Below are 18590 nucleotides of genomic sequence, written 5' to 3' on the forward strand. Positions count from 1 at the left end.
TTCATTACGAAGACAAAACTATTCATCGGAAGTTGTATTTGCACTTTGGTGTTACGCTTAAAGGGACAGTGGTGGTTGCAGGGGAGCCGGGGAAGAAAGTGGCTTCTAGCATGCTTAGAATGATGTTAAGAGCAAGGTTTAAACCAGTATATAATGTACAAAGAATGGCACGTTCATGCTTCTTGAAAAACCCTCACCTGACACCTCTTGTGATGCTATACTGCTGTGACATTTTTGATGTGCAGTCCCACAAGCATCTTGTTTATGTTTTCACTTTAATTGCCCTAGATTTTAAATTTTAATTGATTGTGGGGAAAGGAAAGGTAGAGTAATTGTTTTACTGGGTCGGTGCCTGGACCATGCTTTGAGGGAACGGATAAAGGATGGAGTGAAAGAACGAAGAGGAAAAAGTTGCCCTAGGGTTAATTTTGACCATTTGGGGTTCTTTAACATGCACTGACATTGCACAGAACATGTCCATTCCTGTGGCATCAGAGGACATCTGATATCTTGCAGCACACAGGCTTCCTTTGCATTTCACCTCCATCAAAACACTGCCGCTGTGGCCGGTATTTGCTCCCTACATATCAGTTTCTACATCCGTCAACAACAGTGTAGTAGTTCTACAAATGCACATGGCATGATGGTCTGTGGGTTGTGTTTTACTGTCTTAACTGGCAGCTGCAGTGGTATCTAAAGTGGCCTATGTTTTGTTCTTTGGTGGCTCATTGGTGCTCAGAATAATATTTGTTCCTTTTGAAGAAGTCATTTTGTACTTGTACTTTGGGCAGATGCAAACAAGAAACGGATTTGATGGCATGGACAATACGATACACTGATTTGTCACCTAAAGTACTAGCTGGGAAATAAGCATGTTGGTAGTAGCTTGGTATTAGCAGCAGGTAGAAGTACATTCACTGACAAAAGTAATCCATATACATGTCAGAACGGTGACCTTTGCTGATCACCAGAGCTGTAAGATATGGGAATGAAATGATGGGTAGGAGTCAACAAAGTTTTAGCCAAGCTTTTGCACTCCTTCTCAGGTCTGTCATTTTTCTGTGTCTTGTCCAAGCATGCTTTGTCGCCTGTGTTCAGTTAATAAAGCAATGAAAACTGTGCATTACTAGTTGAGCTGAAAGCCTAACATAATAACTTGATTCCATGATTAGGCTGTTATCAATTCATCAATGAGGGTATCCTACTACCATGCACATGGAGGAGGTAACATTGCTAAAGGAACATATGGCACATGTTGTGAGAGGTAGAAATTATGCAAACTCTGTAATGAGGTAGATGGTATGATGGCAGTGATGGCACATTTGTGGAGAACAATGTTTGCTGATCCCTGTTGTAGTTTATAGCCTTTGTTCTTTTGTGTTCTAGGGTGTAGGCTGTGATTGGTTGTTAAATCTGTTTATTCATTTTTAAAGCCCTTTGATGTTTTCTTATCAACTCCATCTCTCTCATACTTCACTGATGAGCTTGATCAACAAAGCCCTGACTGTATGTTCATGAGGTTGCCCAGAAGCTTGACCTGACTTTAATTACGAAGTTTCTGAGAAAGCTGTATAGCTTTTCTTTGTAGCTGTATTGCTGCGCTTGGGTGGATGCCAATGAGTGATTACACCTTTATGACAAATCTACGCGACCTTGCGGGATTCCCCTAAATATCTGACCAACACTGTTTCCACTTTGAGTTATTGATCAATTCGTCCTCGCCATACTATAAGCTTTCCGTCTCGGTTAGTTCATTTGGTAGAGCGGCTGCTCCGGTGAAGCGGTGGTCCCGGGTTCAAACCCCAGACCAGGACGAATTTTTCTTTAACTACGAAGTTTCTGAGAAGGCTGCATAGCTTTCCTTTGTAGCTGTATGGCTGCAGTTGGGAGGATGCCAGTGAGTAATTACTCTCTTATTACGCAGAGAAAAGGTTTTAGAATTGTAGTGTGGTACATACAGTGCACCAAAAGCTAAAGCAAGCAAGCAACAAGCACGGCACTTTACATGCTGTGCTATTAGCTTCAGGAGATTGTCGGCTGGTGCTGTCCACAGATGCAGTAGATTCCTTGCTTGGATGAGTAAAATCTGGAGCAGTAGCAGGTTCTCCAAAATAATGGGGGCTTGACCTGCGGTTGTGCACGTCAAGGATACTTATAGTGGCTTAGGTAGTATATTTTTCTTTAATGATATTATTAACTCTTTGCTTACCACACCTATTCAAATTGTTCAATCTGAATGATGGCGCAAAATGCCCCATTTTGAGCTGACCGGGCCACTTCGGGACAAGTAGTTTAGAAGGACTCTATATCAGTTTCGAAATTTTTTTTCAGTTCAGATTAGAGTATCTTTAAACTTCACACGAAACCTGTCAGTACGGAGCGATTGCTCAAGCATGGCGCCCAAGGTGGCGTCCTCTTCTCACACTGACCCTGCTCAGCAGCGACAGGGTTCTCGTAATTTGACAGCATCGACATTTGATTCTGTAGGTGCAAGCGACAGCTTTCTACCCACTTCTCTACCCGCCTGTTTTCAAACGAGTACATGCTTTCCGCTGTCTGGCACGTGGCTTCTCCTGAAAGAAGCGCTTGAAAAACGGGCCTTCGGCCTCTCCTCGAGCTGAGCACAGAACACTCTGGGCATGGCACTCTTTGTCCAAGCTGCCTTTCACACATCATCAGATGCGATGTCAGAAAGCTCGGTATTTTCAAACAGGTTGATGTTCCCCGCTCCAGAAAAGGGCCTCACAATTTTAGTTTGTCGCAATGTGTTTCTTTTTATTATCATTGCAGTTTCTTTTAAAAAAAATTGCTGTAAATAAACAGTGTCATTTTTAAAATTAAATGTTTAACTTTTCAGCTGAACGGGGGTTGCGAGTGGCGAACGCTATCCAAATGCGGCAAGCCGTTATTCGTGCTTTGGGCGCCTCTTACGATAATGTCGGTTACTTGCAGGTTGGCAATGCAAGTAAAGAAATTAAAGGTGCTAGCCTTAAACCGAATGTTATAAGGTATTGGGACAGCTTCAGAATGGCTTAGGTAACTTGTTCTTGCCCACACTACATATAAAAATAGCCGGGGTAGAGAAAAGTCCTTAGTATTTGACCTTCTGGACACGAACGATGCGTACCCGCCGCGATGGCTGTGGTTTTCTGCTGCTGGTTCAAGGTCACGGGTTCGATCCCGGCCGCGGCGGCCATATTTCGAGGGAGGAAAAATGCAAAAAAAAAAATAACCTGCTTTGTGATGTCAGCGCACGTACGTTACAGAACCCTGGGTGGTCTAAAATCAACCCGGGGCACTCCACTACGTCGTCCCTCGCAGCCCATGTGTTGCTTCTGGACGTTAAACCCCACAATTAATTTATTAGCGGTGCGTACGACAACGTAAAATTGGGTGCTCTTGTGGAAAATGTGTAAAGATGAAGGGATTGGTGGTGAGATAAGGAAGTTGAAGTATAATGTACAGGGTAATAAAGTGCAGTCATGGACAGAAGTTTGCGGGATGTGGATTAGCGGACAAAAATATTTCTGTGTTTGAATGGAAAATCGAGCAAGAATGTACCCTTGCGCTGCAGTGTTACTTGTGGACGTGCTCTGCTTGACCACACAGAATTTTTTTTTTCGTGAAACTGCGTCGCGCAAACTTCTGTCCATGACAGTACAGATCGCTTGGGAGAAGGTAAGCAATGGGAGGCCCGTGAAAGTGACCCTGAAACGATTGTGAAGGTCATAATCTGACGCATTAGGGGAGAGTGGGGAAAAAGCAACAAAATACGCAAATAATCGCTTTCTTATTGTTGACAAGCGTCAACAGACAAATGTAACTCTTGTTTGGTACCGTACTGACTTCGCGCCCAGTAAATACGAGAAGGCCAGTTCAAACGGAACACAGCAAAATTTTGTTATTGCAAAATTCAAAATGTCGCATTTTTACCCCGAACCCTGGAGCAAAATGAGACACCCATCGAAAATTAATGCGTTACTCAATCTTTCAGGTGCATGTCTTAGTGAGACTATATCCGCATGGCAAACACTGTAAACGGAACCCGGAATTTTATTCCGTGGTTCGCTACAGAATAGGCACTTTTACAGCCATGCTTCGCGCGTAGCCAGTCTACGCGATCCGTCTGAATTTCCTGCTTTCTTCGCAACTTTTTTTCTTTTTTTTTGTGTCAACGGCCATTGTCCATTCGCTTTTCCCCTGTCAAATAGAGACGCGATTTCGTTCAATTTGTAGTATGTGAACGCGTACGTCAGAATGTGTTGTACAAGTAGCCGTTCTTGCTAGCCGGAAAGGGGGCGCGACACCACCATGTAGCGTTTTACCCCACGTGTAGCCTGCTGCTGAAATAATTCCCTCGCAAGAACGCGAGGCGCGAACATTCCTAAACGTTGCATACGTTTAGGCCAATAATAATTTTCGTCTTTTAAATCTGTAGGGGAGGGGGGGGGGGGTCTTTATGAGCAGTGGAGCCAAGTTTACGTGCCTGTCATTCACTCTAATTTACAATTAATTTTTAATATTTCTGCGCTCGAGCGATCAGGGTGAAACCGTTTCGCGCCTTTTCTCTCGCCCAAGAGTGTAGCATTAGAAAAAAAAGGAAATTAAATTTCACTCTCTCTCTCTCTCTCTCTCTCTCTATATATATATATATATATATATATATATATATATATATATATATATATATATATATATATATATATATATATATATATATATATATATATATATATATATATATATATATATATGGCTGTAGTATAACTAAACTTATCTAATTTTGATATTTAATGCCCAAACGCAAGCCGCCGCAGTGGCTCAGTGCTTATGGCGCTCGGAAGGTGTGGGTTCGATCTCGGCCGCAGCGGTTGAGTTTCGATGGAGGCGAAATTCTAGAGGTCCGTGTAATGTGCGATGTCAGTGCGCGTTAAAGAACCCCAGGTGGTCGAAATTTCCGGATCCCTTTAGTACGTCGTCCCTCATAGCCTGAGTCGCCGTGGGACGTTAAACCACCATAAACCGAAACCTGAATGTCCAAAGGCGGTAGAGCTGCATGTAAATACGTAGGCCCACACAGTAAATCAAGAGCAAAATTCAAGACTGCGCCAATGCAGCATTACGGCCAAAACATTTTCTGGCTATTTTGCCGTTAGGGTTAGCCTTGGTTGAATTTATCTTTCAGAAGGCCGGCCTTCGGCATCTCTGGCAGCGGGCACTGACATTGCCTGTGTAAATCTGTTGGAGAAGACTGTTTCGAGGCATGTTAGCAGTTTATGCAGTTCTACGAGTAGAAATGAAAATGATGTGCTGTTTTGCACTTTCTCACGTTGATGCGCCGAACACTACGGGGTGAAGGTAGAATACTAGAGCTATAGCGCCGTAAAAGAAAGCTACCTCCGCTCCCTAAGAAAATAACTTGCGCTGCACTTTTCCTGCCGTAATGAGCTTGAGTGCGAGGTGAGGTATGCACAGCGTACGGACCGCGTGAGACATAGTAAGGCGCCGTCCGTAGAACGGCCTCTGGGAGGTTCTTTGAAAGGGCTAGTGATAAGGCAGAAGTTTGGAAGTCTGAATTTTTGCCTCCTCATCTTGTCCCTCGACTAGCTTCCAGCTGAGTGCGAATCCGTTGCAGCCGCTTTACTCCCGCCACACATGTCCGTGCCAACCCTTTCCTTTTCTCTCCCGTCTCGCGGTGAGGTTGAGGCGTCCGTTGGAGTCCACTTTATTCGCCCAAGCTGTCGCAGCGACCAGCCAGCAAGATACGCGAATCCTGAGACGCCGGAAGCTACTTCGAGACGCGATGGAACTTGAGCAACAGCAAGAAATGGATTTAACGTTTTGCCCAGTTATATGTCTTGCGCTGTGGGCAGTATTCGGTGGAGAAGTTTAGGGTCGCATGCGATTCTGGTTATCATTAACCTTGAGTAAGGCTTTCTGGCGAAGTCCGTCTAACGCGGCGCTCCTGTTGGCCGCTGCCGTGATTCGGGATCGAGCTCGCGCTCAAACAAGCACATTATCACGCCTAGTCGGCGTTTCGCCCTCTTCTAGGCCTTCAAATGCCCGAAAGATTGAAAAAGAAACTTCGCACAATGCGGCAGTGAGTGTTTCTTCTTGTAGTGCTAACCGCTTCCGTGAAAGCGGAGCTTTTATTAGTCATCCTAAGGAACGTTACATAACAAAATTGGCTTGGGAAATTAATTTATCAATCGGTCGGCGCTGGAAAATAGCTGCGTTAATTGCATCGAACGACGTTACCAATAACAGACCTCATGTCGTCGACGTTCGTATGCGCCAATAGCTCGGTGCTGCGCTCTTCCTCGCCTCCAAGCTAGCGTGCCGGATTACTGTTCAGCGGCGCCGCTGATGGGCGGCATTTTGATCGCGCTATTTTCCCGTTGGGAATGGGATGGAAGTCGGCGGCGGGCCGACAGTGCCGGCGGGGTTTTAGTGTGGAACCGGTGCGCGCACCGTGCGCTCTGGCGGCAGCCTCGTCGCTTCGGGGCCAGTTGTGTAAACCGCGGCGCGAGTACCGCTACATCGCTCCCTTTCCTGCGCCGGCACGCGCTGCTTTAAACATCTGCCCCGGATCGAGTAAGCTTTGCCGCACGCAGTCGGCACCGCACGAGCGATGCGCCGCGCCACTCAGGATGTGCGTCGGCTGCGCTGGTTCGTTCCACCCGAGGTTTCCGCGCCTCAGCTGCGGTTTGTGCTTACCTCGCAGGCCGCGCCGCGTACGTATGCCACTTGTCACCGGTTGCCCCGCGCAGACCGCACCGGAGCGCGCGCTCTGCTTTATGCCACCTCGAGGAGTGCCCACCACCTGTAAGGGATCCCTCCGAGGAAGCCCCTTCCTACTTCAGCCCGCGCTTTTGCTTCACGGCACTAGCACGCTTAACTGCACTGTCATCAGTGACGGAAGAGGCGGCCACGGGGAGAGGGGTTAGGTGCTGCGGCGAGTGACTCATGAAGGGGGTAATGCTTCGAAGCTGTCTACTTGGAGTTCGGCCAAGTCCACATCTCTTTTGAGTGTCTGGGTGTGTTTCCTCGGTTCCTGGGCCGGTGCCGCTGGTGACGAATGCGGGTGGTAGCGGGGCTTGAACATTAGCTGCTTATTGCTGCTGTTTGTGACATTGTTCCGAGAAGACAGCCGCCCACGGAGCCATGGTCGCGGCCCGGCTTGCACTTTGGGGGGCTTTTCGTTTTTCCTTGTTCTTTCTTTTTGTTCTCAGGCGACTTGTAAGGGCAGTGTGGCTTGTTGAATTATGACGCGAACTCTTGTAGGTTGTTTGAGCTTGAGTACCGTTGATAGCATGAGCTTTAAGCATTTTGTTTGTTGTGTTTTTGCTAGGTATGGTGCATTGCAGGCTCCCCAATTCATGCGCAGCTGGTTGCGTGTACGTTCTGACGCATCGCGCTGTGCTTGAATTTTGTACGGCGAGGGTGAAGCGACAGGACTTACAAAACCCAGGTGGCGTTTGGCACGTCAGAAAGTTGCAGTTTCCTTATTTTGTAATGGTTCCTCACCTCAAGATGGCCGCGCTGAGGTAGCGGAGAGTGCTCGAAGCCTCCAGATTGCGTAAGGGACAGTTGACTGCTACTGTTGTGTTGTCTTCCTCGACTTTCACATTTTGATTGTGGGGCACTAGTTAATATTCCACGTCGTCTTAGTCCTGATGGTCAAGTTTACAATGTGGTTTCAGGGTATTCGACATGTCTGAAGCGGTCGTCATATTGTTTGTGATGGAATTTTTGATGCAGTTCACATGTCTGTGCTTATTTATTTAATAAGTCAGCTGTGGCACACTTGGGCATGCGTTGATAAGTGTGAGCAGGTATTGAGGCCAATATTTTTTTCTTTACTAACTGCTGGTAGTGGAGACGATCTCTTAACTGGCCTTTGCCTTCCTCCCCTCCGCAGCTTTAGCGCATGCCTACTCGACCCTTACACAAAGTTTTTTGTACGCATGGCATACTAGGAAATGAGCAAAGATGGGTTCGCCTTTGGACAAATGTTTAGATGCTTCTTATGAGACATGTTTAAAAGGCGAATAAAGAAACAAACGCTGCCGTCACCCTATTTGCGTGGTAAAAAAAAAAGGAAGGCTGTGAAAGCTATAGGTGTATTGCAGTAAAGCACGGTGAATTTCGCAGCATGAGTGAAACAGACCATCAGCGTGTACAACGCCTCTGAACAATGAAGATTCGCAAATAGTCTTTGAGGGAGGCCGTTCTGGAGCGCTTGTAGCTTAGCTGCAATCCGTGCTTTCATTGCGCTGGGGTTTTTGCATTTTGTCACATGCAATCGTTGAATCCCCGATCGCCGTCGAGGCATAGTCAGTGCGCTTAAGCCTCGACGTCATCCTGGTGGTCAGTAGGCACAACTGTTTCAGTTCACTGAATCGCGCATAGGTCGCCCTGTAGCAGCCGGTGCGTGCCCGATTGCTGATGAGCGCACAGGGGACACGCTTGGCCAGCCGCGCTGCCTCCATCCGGTAGTGGTGTCGCGCTACTTCTGTACGCGGCGGCTTATCACAGGCGTGCTCCGGGGAAAATGGCCGATTCCCCCGTGTCCGCCGTGGAGTGCGACCACGCCAGCGGCAGCCTGCACTCGTAGGTAGTAACGCTTTGGTTATCTAAGGCTCTGTTCTCTACGTCCGTCGATTTCAAATGTTTCGATTGCGCGGAATATTGACGTAACAGGGACAGCGCCGTTGGTAGTTTATTATTAGAGCTTCTTCTGTCATGTAGGCAAGGCTCTGTGTTGTCTTCTGTGTCCAACATGTCCCTGGCTTCGGGTCAAATGTTCCGATGAATCGGGATCAACACAGTGTCTGTGGATGGAGGTAAAAAGCAATAGAATATTCGCTTGCAGGGGTTTTAACCTACTGTGTGCCTATAATGTGGCAGAGAAAACGCTTGCGTTCACCCATCTGCGTCTCAGCAGTGTGCTGCGGAGTTGTGCATAAATGAACAGGCCTGGTACGTGCAGGACGAAGGCGTTTGTGCGTGATATATGCATATCGGCAGAGTGGACTGCACACGCCCGAGATTAGGCCGGTGCCCTGCTTTTACAGCGCGATAAAAGAAGGCGGACTCGATGAGCAGCTGCTGCAAATGGACCCGTTTTGTCTTCCACGTGCATTACGATAAACCCTTAGCGACGACCTTGTGCTGACTCTCTGGTGGCTTTGAGGTAGTTCACGATCCACTCCATTCGCGCACTGTGGGTGCAGGGTTCGGGCTGAGTTTCTTGGGAGGGAGGAGTGTGCTCTTTGCCTGTAAGCGGAGTTGATAGGCCGCGGCATCAGGTGCGGATGTTTCGCGAGTCAGGGGGAGTCGCGTGTTGTTCCACGAGTGTGACAGTGCAGCGCATACATACGAGCAAAGTGTGCTGCTTAAATTCTGTAGGGCAGCGCATCAGCCCACTTTAGTCTCGGAAACAGAGTTGAGAGGAAGGTGTAACCGCTGGATTTCCGGTTGGCGCAGCACTGTAGGCTGCAAAACAATGTTCGCTGGTCGCAACTAGCATCGCGTTCAGCCTGGTGACTTTGTCTACGTCTGGTTAAAAAAAGAGAGAAAAACTAAAATGCTTTTGCATTGATATTCCCTTGCCTTTCTTTGGTCGGTTTAACGCTGAAATTCCTTGTGAAATGTTCAAAATCTCACCACGGCCCGTGCAGGATTTTCATCTCCCATGCGACCTCCGAATCGGGAGCATTAATGGAAGGCTGTTGTGGAGCGGTGTCTTCAAACTGAGACGCGTCGCCACAGCATCTACAACCGCGTGAAATTGATTTTGAACTTTAGGCTGGTTCTGTTTTGTAGTTTTTTTTTGTAGGTAAACGTGTAAGTGCGCATTTTGTTTAATTGTCTGTTCATGAACGACTGCGAGACCCAGTTCCTGACATCGGTTGTTCACATCTAACCCTTTGGCGCCGACATTGCGCTGCCACTTTCAGCACACTAGGCAGCGGCTGGCGTGTTTTTGGTCTCGCGTCAGTTTGTTGGTGCCCACGTTCGCCTTGTTTGCCTCCGAAGGTAATTGTGCCATATATTCATTTCCACGGATCTCTTGTTTGTCAGATGCCCGAAAAGGATGATTGCATTTTCCCACATCTTGAAAATTGACCATCGTTGGTGTAGAGAGCTAGGAGCTTATCGAATCTGTCAAACTGTTTATGGACTCAAGGTTGTGGTTCGTTTCCTGAAACTGCGGGGAGTCCATGGTAGGCTAGTCTTCCCGGCGCTAGCAGAACCACTTTCCTTGTTAGTCTGCGCGCGAGAACTGTCGTCTTCCGCAGTCTACGTCGTGGAAGAATGTTTTGAAAGGTTTGCACTGCACTCATACTCTGTACGAGCGCTCGGTGAGTTCGTCTACAAGCTAACGCGTTCGAATTTCTGGCGATACCATAGTTAATGATGCGCTCTTGCTCGGCTGAATCCGCACGAAAATAGCGCTGCAGCCCTCCTCGTGACGGTGCGTTCATTGCAAGCAAAACTGAGAAGGTGGATAGATTATGCTATGTTTGATTCCTTTGTCAGGCATACTGTGGCGCGTGAGGGGAATGGCCAGATAAAGGCGGCAATACCTTGGATAAGCACGAATGTTGTTCGCAATTTGCAGCAGGACAAACATTTATTTAGCGCGACTTTGAATGAGAACATACAGTAAATTATGACTACTAGAAACTAGCGACAGGCCCCATCTGTTGCGAAATTAAGTTCCCATGCCAGCATGCGCACGGCCGGAGCGAGTTCGAACGCATTTTCTTGACGAAACGGCTGTGTTTATTCGTTCATACGGGACGTAAATCAATGGTGGGACTCCTCCACGGCATCTTTAATCGCAAAACCAACGAATAGCGCTGTGATCACGGCGCTTTGGCCTGAGAATTTCGGCAGATATACAAACGTTCTCGAGTTTTTCGCAGCATCTTCCGACCTGTTTTAGTGTCATGACTGAGGCGCTGGCACGTAGACTGTGTTGATGCCTTAACGTGTTGCTGAGAAGGTACGGTAGAGGTGTGTGGCAGAGCCGCAAGTAGATCATGGTGACCATATATGAGCGTTACTAGTGAACTTTTGAGATGCGCGAGATTGGGAAAGTAGAAGCGAGAGAAGTGTTTGCTGCGAAATGCTAGTCTTTCCTTTTCACTGCTCTCCATCGACAAGCATGCCGCGTACCCAGTTTAAGCAGTGGGCTGGGAATGCAAGTAGTCGCGTGTTGATGTCTTTGAAAGACGGGGCATCCTTGAGGTTACGCTCCCGCTGCGATTTAAAAAGTGGCTTCAAGAGTTTCGTCTAAGGGTACCTAGAGATGTCGCATCGGCTTCAGAGCGGCGACTACCGGCACATCGTGGCTGGCAAGGACCTTGATACGCCCAGTATGCTGTCCGGAAGCAAATATCCAGTCGGTGTAGGTCACGACACCATAGAGCACTGAAAAAAAAAAGGGTGGACACCTTTTCTCATAGGCTAGTGGTTACGTGCCTACCGTTGCCCCAAAAGACAAGTGGCAGGGACTGCAGACTGGCTGGCATACCATCGTTGTCCTGTCAGCAGTCATTCAGAAATTCCGTGTAAACGACTGAGGAGTCCCGGGTCGTCCGACTGCTTTCGCCTTTTTGAAGAGGATGTCAGGGAACCATTACCCATTCCGGCTTTCGTGGTGTCTACTCTCTTTGTGCGTGTGTTTCTGTACGCTGGAATGATGTCTCATAATTATACCCGTTCTCCCTGCTGTCCGAACTTCGCGAAGCGCAGTTTCTTTTATAAGCGGTGAAATGGAAGTTTCGTGGGCTGAACACTCCTCGCCTTTCAGGTTGAACGTGAGTTATTACACGTCGCAGTGTTACATGTGCATAGTGCTTTCCGTGTTCGCAGGGAAACGTGAGTCCAAAGGAGAAGACAATTCAAGATGTCACAGTGAGCCCCGGCACCGTCAAGGAAAAGACACAGATAATAAACCGTATGGCCGAGAGCAGCGGCGTGCCTGCCAAGCCGGCGCTTCCGTCCAGTGGCTTGGGAACGATCACATCCAAGCGCCGGGAAGGGCCCGGAGCGCGCGCTGTGAGTACTCCATCGCCCCACACCTGAGAGCCATTGTTTACTGCGTGTCATTGGGTATAATTCTTGACTGCCGGGTCGTGGTTAGCGTAAGCGTTCCATTGCGACCACGCTATATATAAATGCGGTTTGTGTGTATGTTACTGAGCCTTTTTTGCACGAGCCACTGCCACAGCTGTTAGTCAGCTCTTGTAGTCCAAGGCCCATCTGTACCATTGCGGCTCGTTATTCTCGAAAATTTAACCTAATGTAGAAACGGGGAAGCTTCTCGGCTTTTTGCACTGGGTCAAACTCGTATGCAGGGCTTTGTGTTACGCGGCTGAGCAGTGGGTGGGTCCATAAACGTATTTAAGGAACTCTATACTAGCTCAGTCAATGCACAGGGTTGGAACTGCAGATGCCTTGCTACATTGGAGTTCCTCAGAGCCGGAGTGAGCATGCAGGGGTGGGCTCGCGTTCCTTCTCGACTGAGGGAATGCGCCGAACCAGGCGAGTCACTGTCGCCCGTTGCAGGGCTCTGTACTAACACCCACTGTGCCGATGGCGCCGTGCGTCTAAGCGGTTAGTTGGCTTGCTGTAGGTCGTGCAGCTATCGTTCGTAATGGGCTGTAGACTTGTTAGCGGTTTGTAAGGTATGCTCCTGCGCTGACTTCCGGAAAGCGCGTCTCTCCCGCTAAGCGCGATACGCATTTACAAGTGCGACTCCCCCGAAACCGCTTTGCATTGGCTTCTGCCGGCGTAAAGGGGGAAGGGCATATGCGAAAGCAGCGACATGTGACCAGCGTGTACTTTTTCGTCAGTGAGAGAGAGAAAAAAAATGTGCATTTGCTTTCTTCGGACGTCTGATACGTCCCAATGGTGCAGTCGGACGCGTTTTTATCCTAACCCAGCAGCTAGTTGCGAGTTCGATTTCCGGATAGCGTGTCGTACTTATTTTCTGGATCACACTATTGTATGCGCTACGCTAACAGCTAACAATTGTAGACCTCTCAACGGGGCCCATACACATCTCGCGGCAAACTGGCCTCGAGAGAATTAGGAACTGCGAACAGCCGACGGCCGCATGTTCAGGGAGGTGCGCTGAGGCATGGACCTGGCTTGACCACGTTCACTTTTGATGTTCCCTCGTCAACCTTGCTTACATTTGAAAGCGCATTGTAAGGAACCCGAGGGGACACAGCGCGCTGCTGCATGTATGTATGTACGAGTGCCGCCAAATCTCTCCCTCCTTGTCATTAAAGCATAGACCTCGCCAACCATGGACCACTAGCGCTGCGATTAGACGAATAGAGTCGAGTATAATCTGCTGGGTTCGGGGCGCGGTGCTCGTGCTTGTTCAGTTCGAACATGTATTGGCCCCACTTGCGCATAATAATTGACTGTGGATCGAGCAGTTGCTGCTGCCATGTTTAGCTTTCTTTGCTCCGCGGCAGCCTGTTCGAGTGTGTGGCGATGTCACTGCGGTTCGGGAATCGGTCGGACTGGGCCTTATCAAGCAGGAGGCGTTAACTCTACATTTATTCTTACGGAGTTTTCAATTTGCCGTACCTTCTGTCCTTGCAGGCGCCCGACGATGACACGACCTCGGTTAACACGGTGAGTATACGTGACATTTGTTTATTTCTTTCTTGACGCTCTGCTTTCTGTTCGATAGCTCTGCGATTGTTGTCTTCACTCCCCAACAGTTGGCTTGGCGTCGCGTGCGAGGATAGAAAAATTTGGGTGCATGCTCATTAGTGAAGGAGAAAAAGATGCGGGAACCGCGCGTGCGCCCGAGTCTTGCAATCGCTGCAGCAGCTGTATCTTGCCGGGCCGTCGTATTTCTTTCCTCTCTACCTTGTGTCGCGTAGCGCTTGGAACATCGTAGACACAGCTGTTTTGCCGCTCGCGCGTAGCGGAAGCTATGGCCACTTCGATCTCATTTCTCGGCTTCTTACGGGAGTGGACGTATGGCCCGCGGCGGAAGGCGCTAAGCGGGCGTTTTCGTTCGCCGAGCGACGCGTAGCGAACCCGGAGGTAGTGCAGCGTGAAGGCGACGGCGTTGGTAATTTATCTCGCCTTTTCGCATTTCGCGGGATGCTCTGTGCGCGGGAGATGATTAGGCTGTCGCTGCTGGCGCAGTGTGGCAGCCGTTGTTGAGGCTGGCAAGTTTTGGCAATAAACGACACGAAAAAGCGCCGGGCACCGGGCTCGTTCTTTAGCGACACCATCCGTGCCGCCGGGATATCTCGTGGTCGCTGCACCGCGCCTGTAGTCGAAGGCGGGACGGCGAAGCCGCGTGCCAGATGCAGAGCAGACACTGGTTTCGTTGTATCTCGCTATGCCAGCCATATCGCTCGGTTCCAAACGAAAGCGCGATAATGCTTTGCAGCTGGATCCCCGCCGACGCGAGTGGCTGCTTAGGGCGGCTCAAACCGACTACCACTCCCTTGTGCGCCTTCTACGAGAGGACCCCGACCTGTATCGCTTCGAGGTAAGCATTGAGTCCATCGTTGCCCGTCCAATGTCCGTGGGTGCGGCGCATCTGCCAAGTTCTCCATGGCGGCCGCTGTCATCTGTCTTCCTGGCACTGACCGTCGGAGCCGTCTCAAAGTTTCTCGCACGACGCTAGCTCGCGGCTTCCTGCCCGATCGAGCGACTAGAGTTTGCGCTCCTCCGCCCCTGCAGTCCCAGTGCCCGTATGGGGGCCCTCCCAGATCTTCATTGGCAGAAACAGCGGCATTATGTAGTCGCACTGAAACGGGGGCAGGAGCGGAGAGTCGCCGAAAACGGGGGAGAGGGGTCAGTGCTCTCTCCGGCGCTGCGTGCGTACACGTAAGTGGCTACCGAACCAACGTTCCGGATTTCACGCTTGCCGAACTATGTGCGCGCCGTATTCATGGCGTCGGGGGTATAAACCAGCGCAATTTCGATGTGCGCTCGCATCCCCGTATGTCGCGCGCCCCTGCTGCACTACGTTGATGCGCTCAAACTACAGTCTGGCTTATACAGAGCGAAACGAGCTCTGAGCGTAATTTTTTTCTTTGGTTCGTCCGAGTCGCGACTGCGCCAAAAGTTCCTCAATGGCGGAGGAAGAGGCAGCACTGTATCTCCTCTTGAGCTAAATTTGTCGGCGTTGACACATCACACAAAAGTAAAAACGGGGGAGGGATTTTTTATGCTGTTGGGCGAATTAACGGGATTTCTTCATAGACAGATTACACGTCGCCATATGATAGCGATGGGCAGTGAGCGTTCGAAAGGTGAACTGAACTGGCTGCGCGTGCGCAGTGCAAGCTGGTGCCGCATAGGTTTTGCCTTATCTCGGACCGTGCGCAGCGCAAGACGCAGGCCTTCCTTTGCGAGGGCCTTCGTAAACTAGAAACAAATGGGTTAATCTGCGCCGTGGATATAATTCATCGTTGTCTACTTATTTATTAATTTATTTACTGATTCCTTTATTTACTGATTGGGTCACAGGTGAATCATAGGTTACTATTTCACTGGACGCCTTGAAGTGCCTTCTTTGTGCTGAATGCAGAGCCCTGCCTCTCTGAGTGGCATTCTTCAGTCGGTAATGTCATGAAGAATGTGTCATTTCTGTGAAATTAGGAAAATTGTTTCTTCGATGCCGGAAAAGCGCTCATTTTCATTGATTCCATGTAGTATTTATTTTGGTGACTGCTTACTTTGCTGAGTAATATGGTATATTTAAATGTAGGTTATTAATGCGTCACTTGAATGAACTTTCCAGAGTTGACTGGTAATTAGCTTATGAACATTTACTGCCTAAGTTAAAACACAGGAGCGCGCTCAAAAAGGAAAATTCTTGATTTTACTTCACTGTTGCAGGCAGGAAACGACAGTGTACAAAATGCCGTACCATGCCCACGGGCTTTGGGTCCGTAAACTGTGCCACGCCTGAAAGTTTGTTTCGTTTTTGGCGCGTCATGAAGTTGTCATTTTCGACGCCTGCGCCGTGCGGGAAACCAGTCGTGCGTGTACGGGTAACGCGCCGCTTTACTTGGCGCGCCGTGCAGAAAACTTTTGCTCTGTTTTCGCATTTTCGTTGCAAAACGTGCTCTTCGTCTCGCTCTGCGCACTTCGTGGGCTTACTGCGCGGTGGCTCGGAATGCGCAAGCGCGCGACATCCGCATGCGTGGCTTCTCTCGAGATGGGCCCTCCGCATAATTACCAAATGAACGCTGTCAGAAAAAGAAATGAACTCGACGCAAAAGTTACGGCAGTACTCACCTCGGCTACGCAGCGAGTGCTCTGTCTTGTGTAATGAACCGTCACTGTTGCAGATAAAAGTCGAATGATCCGTATACTGCCGAGAATTTGGCGCCGCTGCTGCCATGAAGAAGGTTTTACCGTTGAACCGCGTCAAGTCCGCGATTAGCGTCGTCGTTACCTTCGAGGTGCGCGACACTCTTCGGATGCAGTGTTGCACAGTTGAAGCCACGACTTCCGTTCAAAGTTTTCTTTGTCAAGATTCGTTAGCGTTTTAGGAAATGGTTAGATGAAATGGCTCTTTAACCGAGAAAGTGTGCGAAGGTACCTGTCCAGAAATGTCGGGTTCTGTTTTTGGTACTACGGACCACCGGTAGCGTATTTGATAGCCTACGGTACTGTAAGGGTAGAGTTCTAACTTGGTACCGACAGCTTTGTTATTACGACCGTAATATATACAGTGACGCCGTACGTGTACTACGTTTGTTTCGAATCTGCTTGTGTGTCTCCAGCGCGCAGTTCAGAAGTGCGGGTGTTGGCCGTGCAAAAACCGCGGAGCAGCGCTTGCTCATGCGGGTTTCACGCGTTCTTCCTTTTGGACGCCCGCTGTGGTGTACTATGAGCAAGAAGTGAAACGCGAACAAGATAATGGAGCCATGGACAGCAAAATAAGAAGCCCTTAGCTAGGGGAAACTCAATACTAGCTCAGGTAATATTTTAGCTTCGAAGGAGCGAAGACTCTTCAGGAGAAGTGTTAATCAGCCTCGTTTGTATTTGCTTTCCAGGAGCTAATGTTGTGACGTTTTTGTGCTGCCAGCAACAGTTTTCTTGTTCGCGTTTCATTCGTTGCTGATAGTACAGTGTTGTGCGCGCGCGCTCTCCTTCCGCTCTGATTATGGACATCACACGCGCGCGACCTGCACATATGTCGTTGTGTAAATAGAATAATTGAATATAGTACCTCTCCCCCCCCCCCCTCCCCTATCCTCTCTTCCTGTCCCCTCACCTCTTTCACTTCATTTCTCCATTCTGCCTGCTATCCCTTTATTTCCGCTGCCCCAGCTCAGGTGCTTCCCGTAGCGAATGGCAGACGCAGGAGCTTGCAGAAATCTTTTACTTCCTTTTTATTATTATTTTAATAAAACCACTTACTACTCTTCCTTTCATTTCGCGACAGCTGTGACTTTGTCCTTCGTGAAAATATAGCGACATAACCGTAGCTGGAAGCCGCCCTTTGCACACCTGGAATAGTGTGTGTGCGCCTCTCACGCGCACAGACAACCTCAGGAGTAGGTCCACCCGCGGCCAAAGCGCTACTTCTCGACTCCCTTCTTGAACCGCCGCAGTGGATTAGCGGTTATGGTGCGCGGCTGCTGAACCGAAAGGCGCGGGTTCGGTCCCGGCCGCGGCGGTCGCATTTCGATAGAGTGAAATGCTAGAGGCCCGTGTATACTATGCGATGTCAGCGCACGTTGGTCAGCGCACGTTGTCAGCGCCCAGATGGTCGAAATTTCCGGAGTCTGTCACTACGGCGTCCCACATAGCCTTTGTCGCTTTGGGACGTTATGCCCCATAAAACAACCGACTGATTTCCCTCGGTGATGTGCTATCGAGGACGAATGATATGCGAGCGGGACAGCTCGAACGGGAACGCAAAAATAACTGAAGGAGGAATGTCAGTGGGCATTGTTATCACGTTTGGAGAGCTGTTCTCGCAATCGTGCTTTCGAAGCGATTCATAAGTTAATCTAGCTGAACTCAAATCTCATACTGCCGTTGCCTTGAACTATGTCGTTCGCATTTCATTGGCACGCGAGAACACAGGGCGTTTTGGCAGGGACAAATTTATGGGGCGTGAGTGCGGTGGGGGTGGGCCCCTTCCTATGTGGGAAATTTTACCAAGAAAAACCATGCTGAACTCCATTTTTGAGACAAAAATTCTAAGAAATGCATGGTTCAGATGGGACCGCCCCCGCCCCTTCCCCCCAACCCTCCAAGAGTGGCTATAAATCGGCCCCATTCGTTTTTGGGATTTGAACTGCTGTTAGGATAAGATGGTCGAGTGCTTGCGGCTGCCTTATTTTTAGCGCGGTAGGCCACGGGACTGAAAAAATGAACGCCTTCTCAACTAAGGGACATCAAAGATCAGTTGCCGGGTGCGTGAAGAACGATCCTGCCCCCCCCCCCCTCCACACCACACACACACACACACGAGGCCGAGATATCGCGTAGCAATTTGGGCGAACGTCGAGAAGCATTTGTTAGTTCTTGGTTCCGTCGTGAAATTTCAGGTGCATTGTTGTTGTTTC

The 18590-nt window shown here is 49.2% G+C and overlaps 1 protein-coding gene across 2 annotated transcripts in view; it reads left to right on the forward strand.

Annotated features, from left to right (window-relative positions):
* sowah (ankyrin repeat domain family member sosondowah) overlaps window positions 1-18590 on the forward strand; it is a 147686-nt gene that overhangs the window by 52117 nt on the left and 76979 nt on the right. Inside the window, exons 8-10 of one of the 2 annotated variants that reach the window (XM_077647017.1) lie at window positions 11887-12072; window positions 13633-13665; window positions 14441-14542. In XM_077647017.1, the coding sequence (XP_077503143.1) occupies window positions 11887-12072; window positions 13633-13665; window positions 14441-14542 (321 nt within the window). Of the gene's footprint in view, window positions 1-11886; window positions 12073-13632; window positions 13666-14440; window positions 14561-18590 lie in introns of both variants that reach the window. The other variant, XM_077647018.1, reaches the window with a different exon arrangement.

This window comes from Amblyomma americanum, chromosome 1 (assembly GCF_052857255.1).
Source record: "Amblyomma americanum isolate KBUSLIRL-KWMA chromosome 1, ASM5285725v1, whole genome shotgun sequence".
NCBI lineage: Eukaryota > Metazoa > Arthropoda > Arachnida > Ixodida > Ixodidae > Amblyomma > Amblyomma americanum.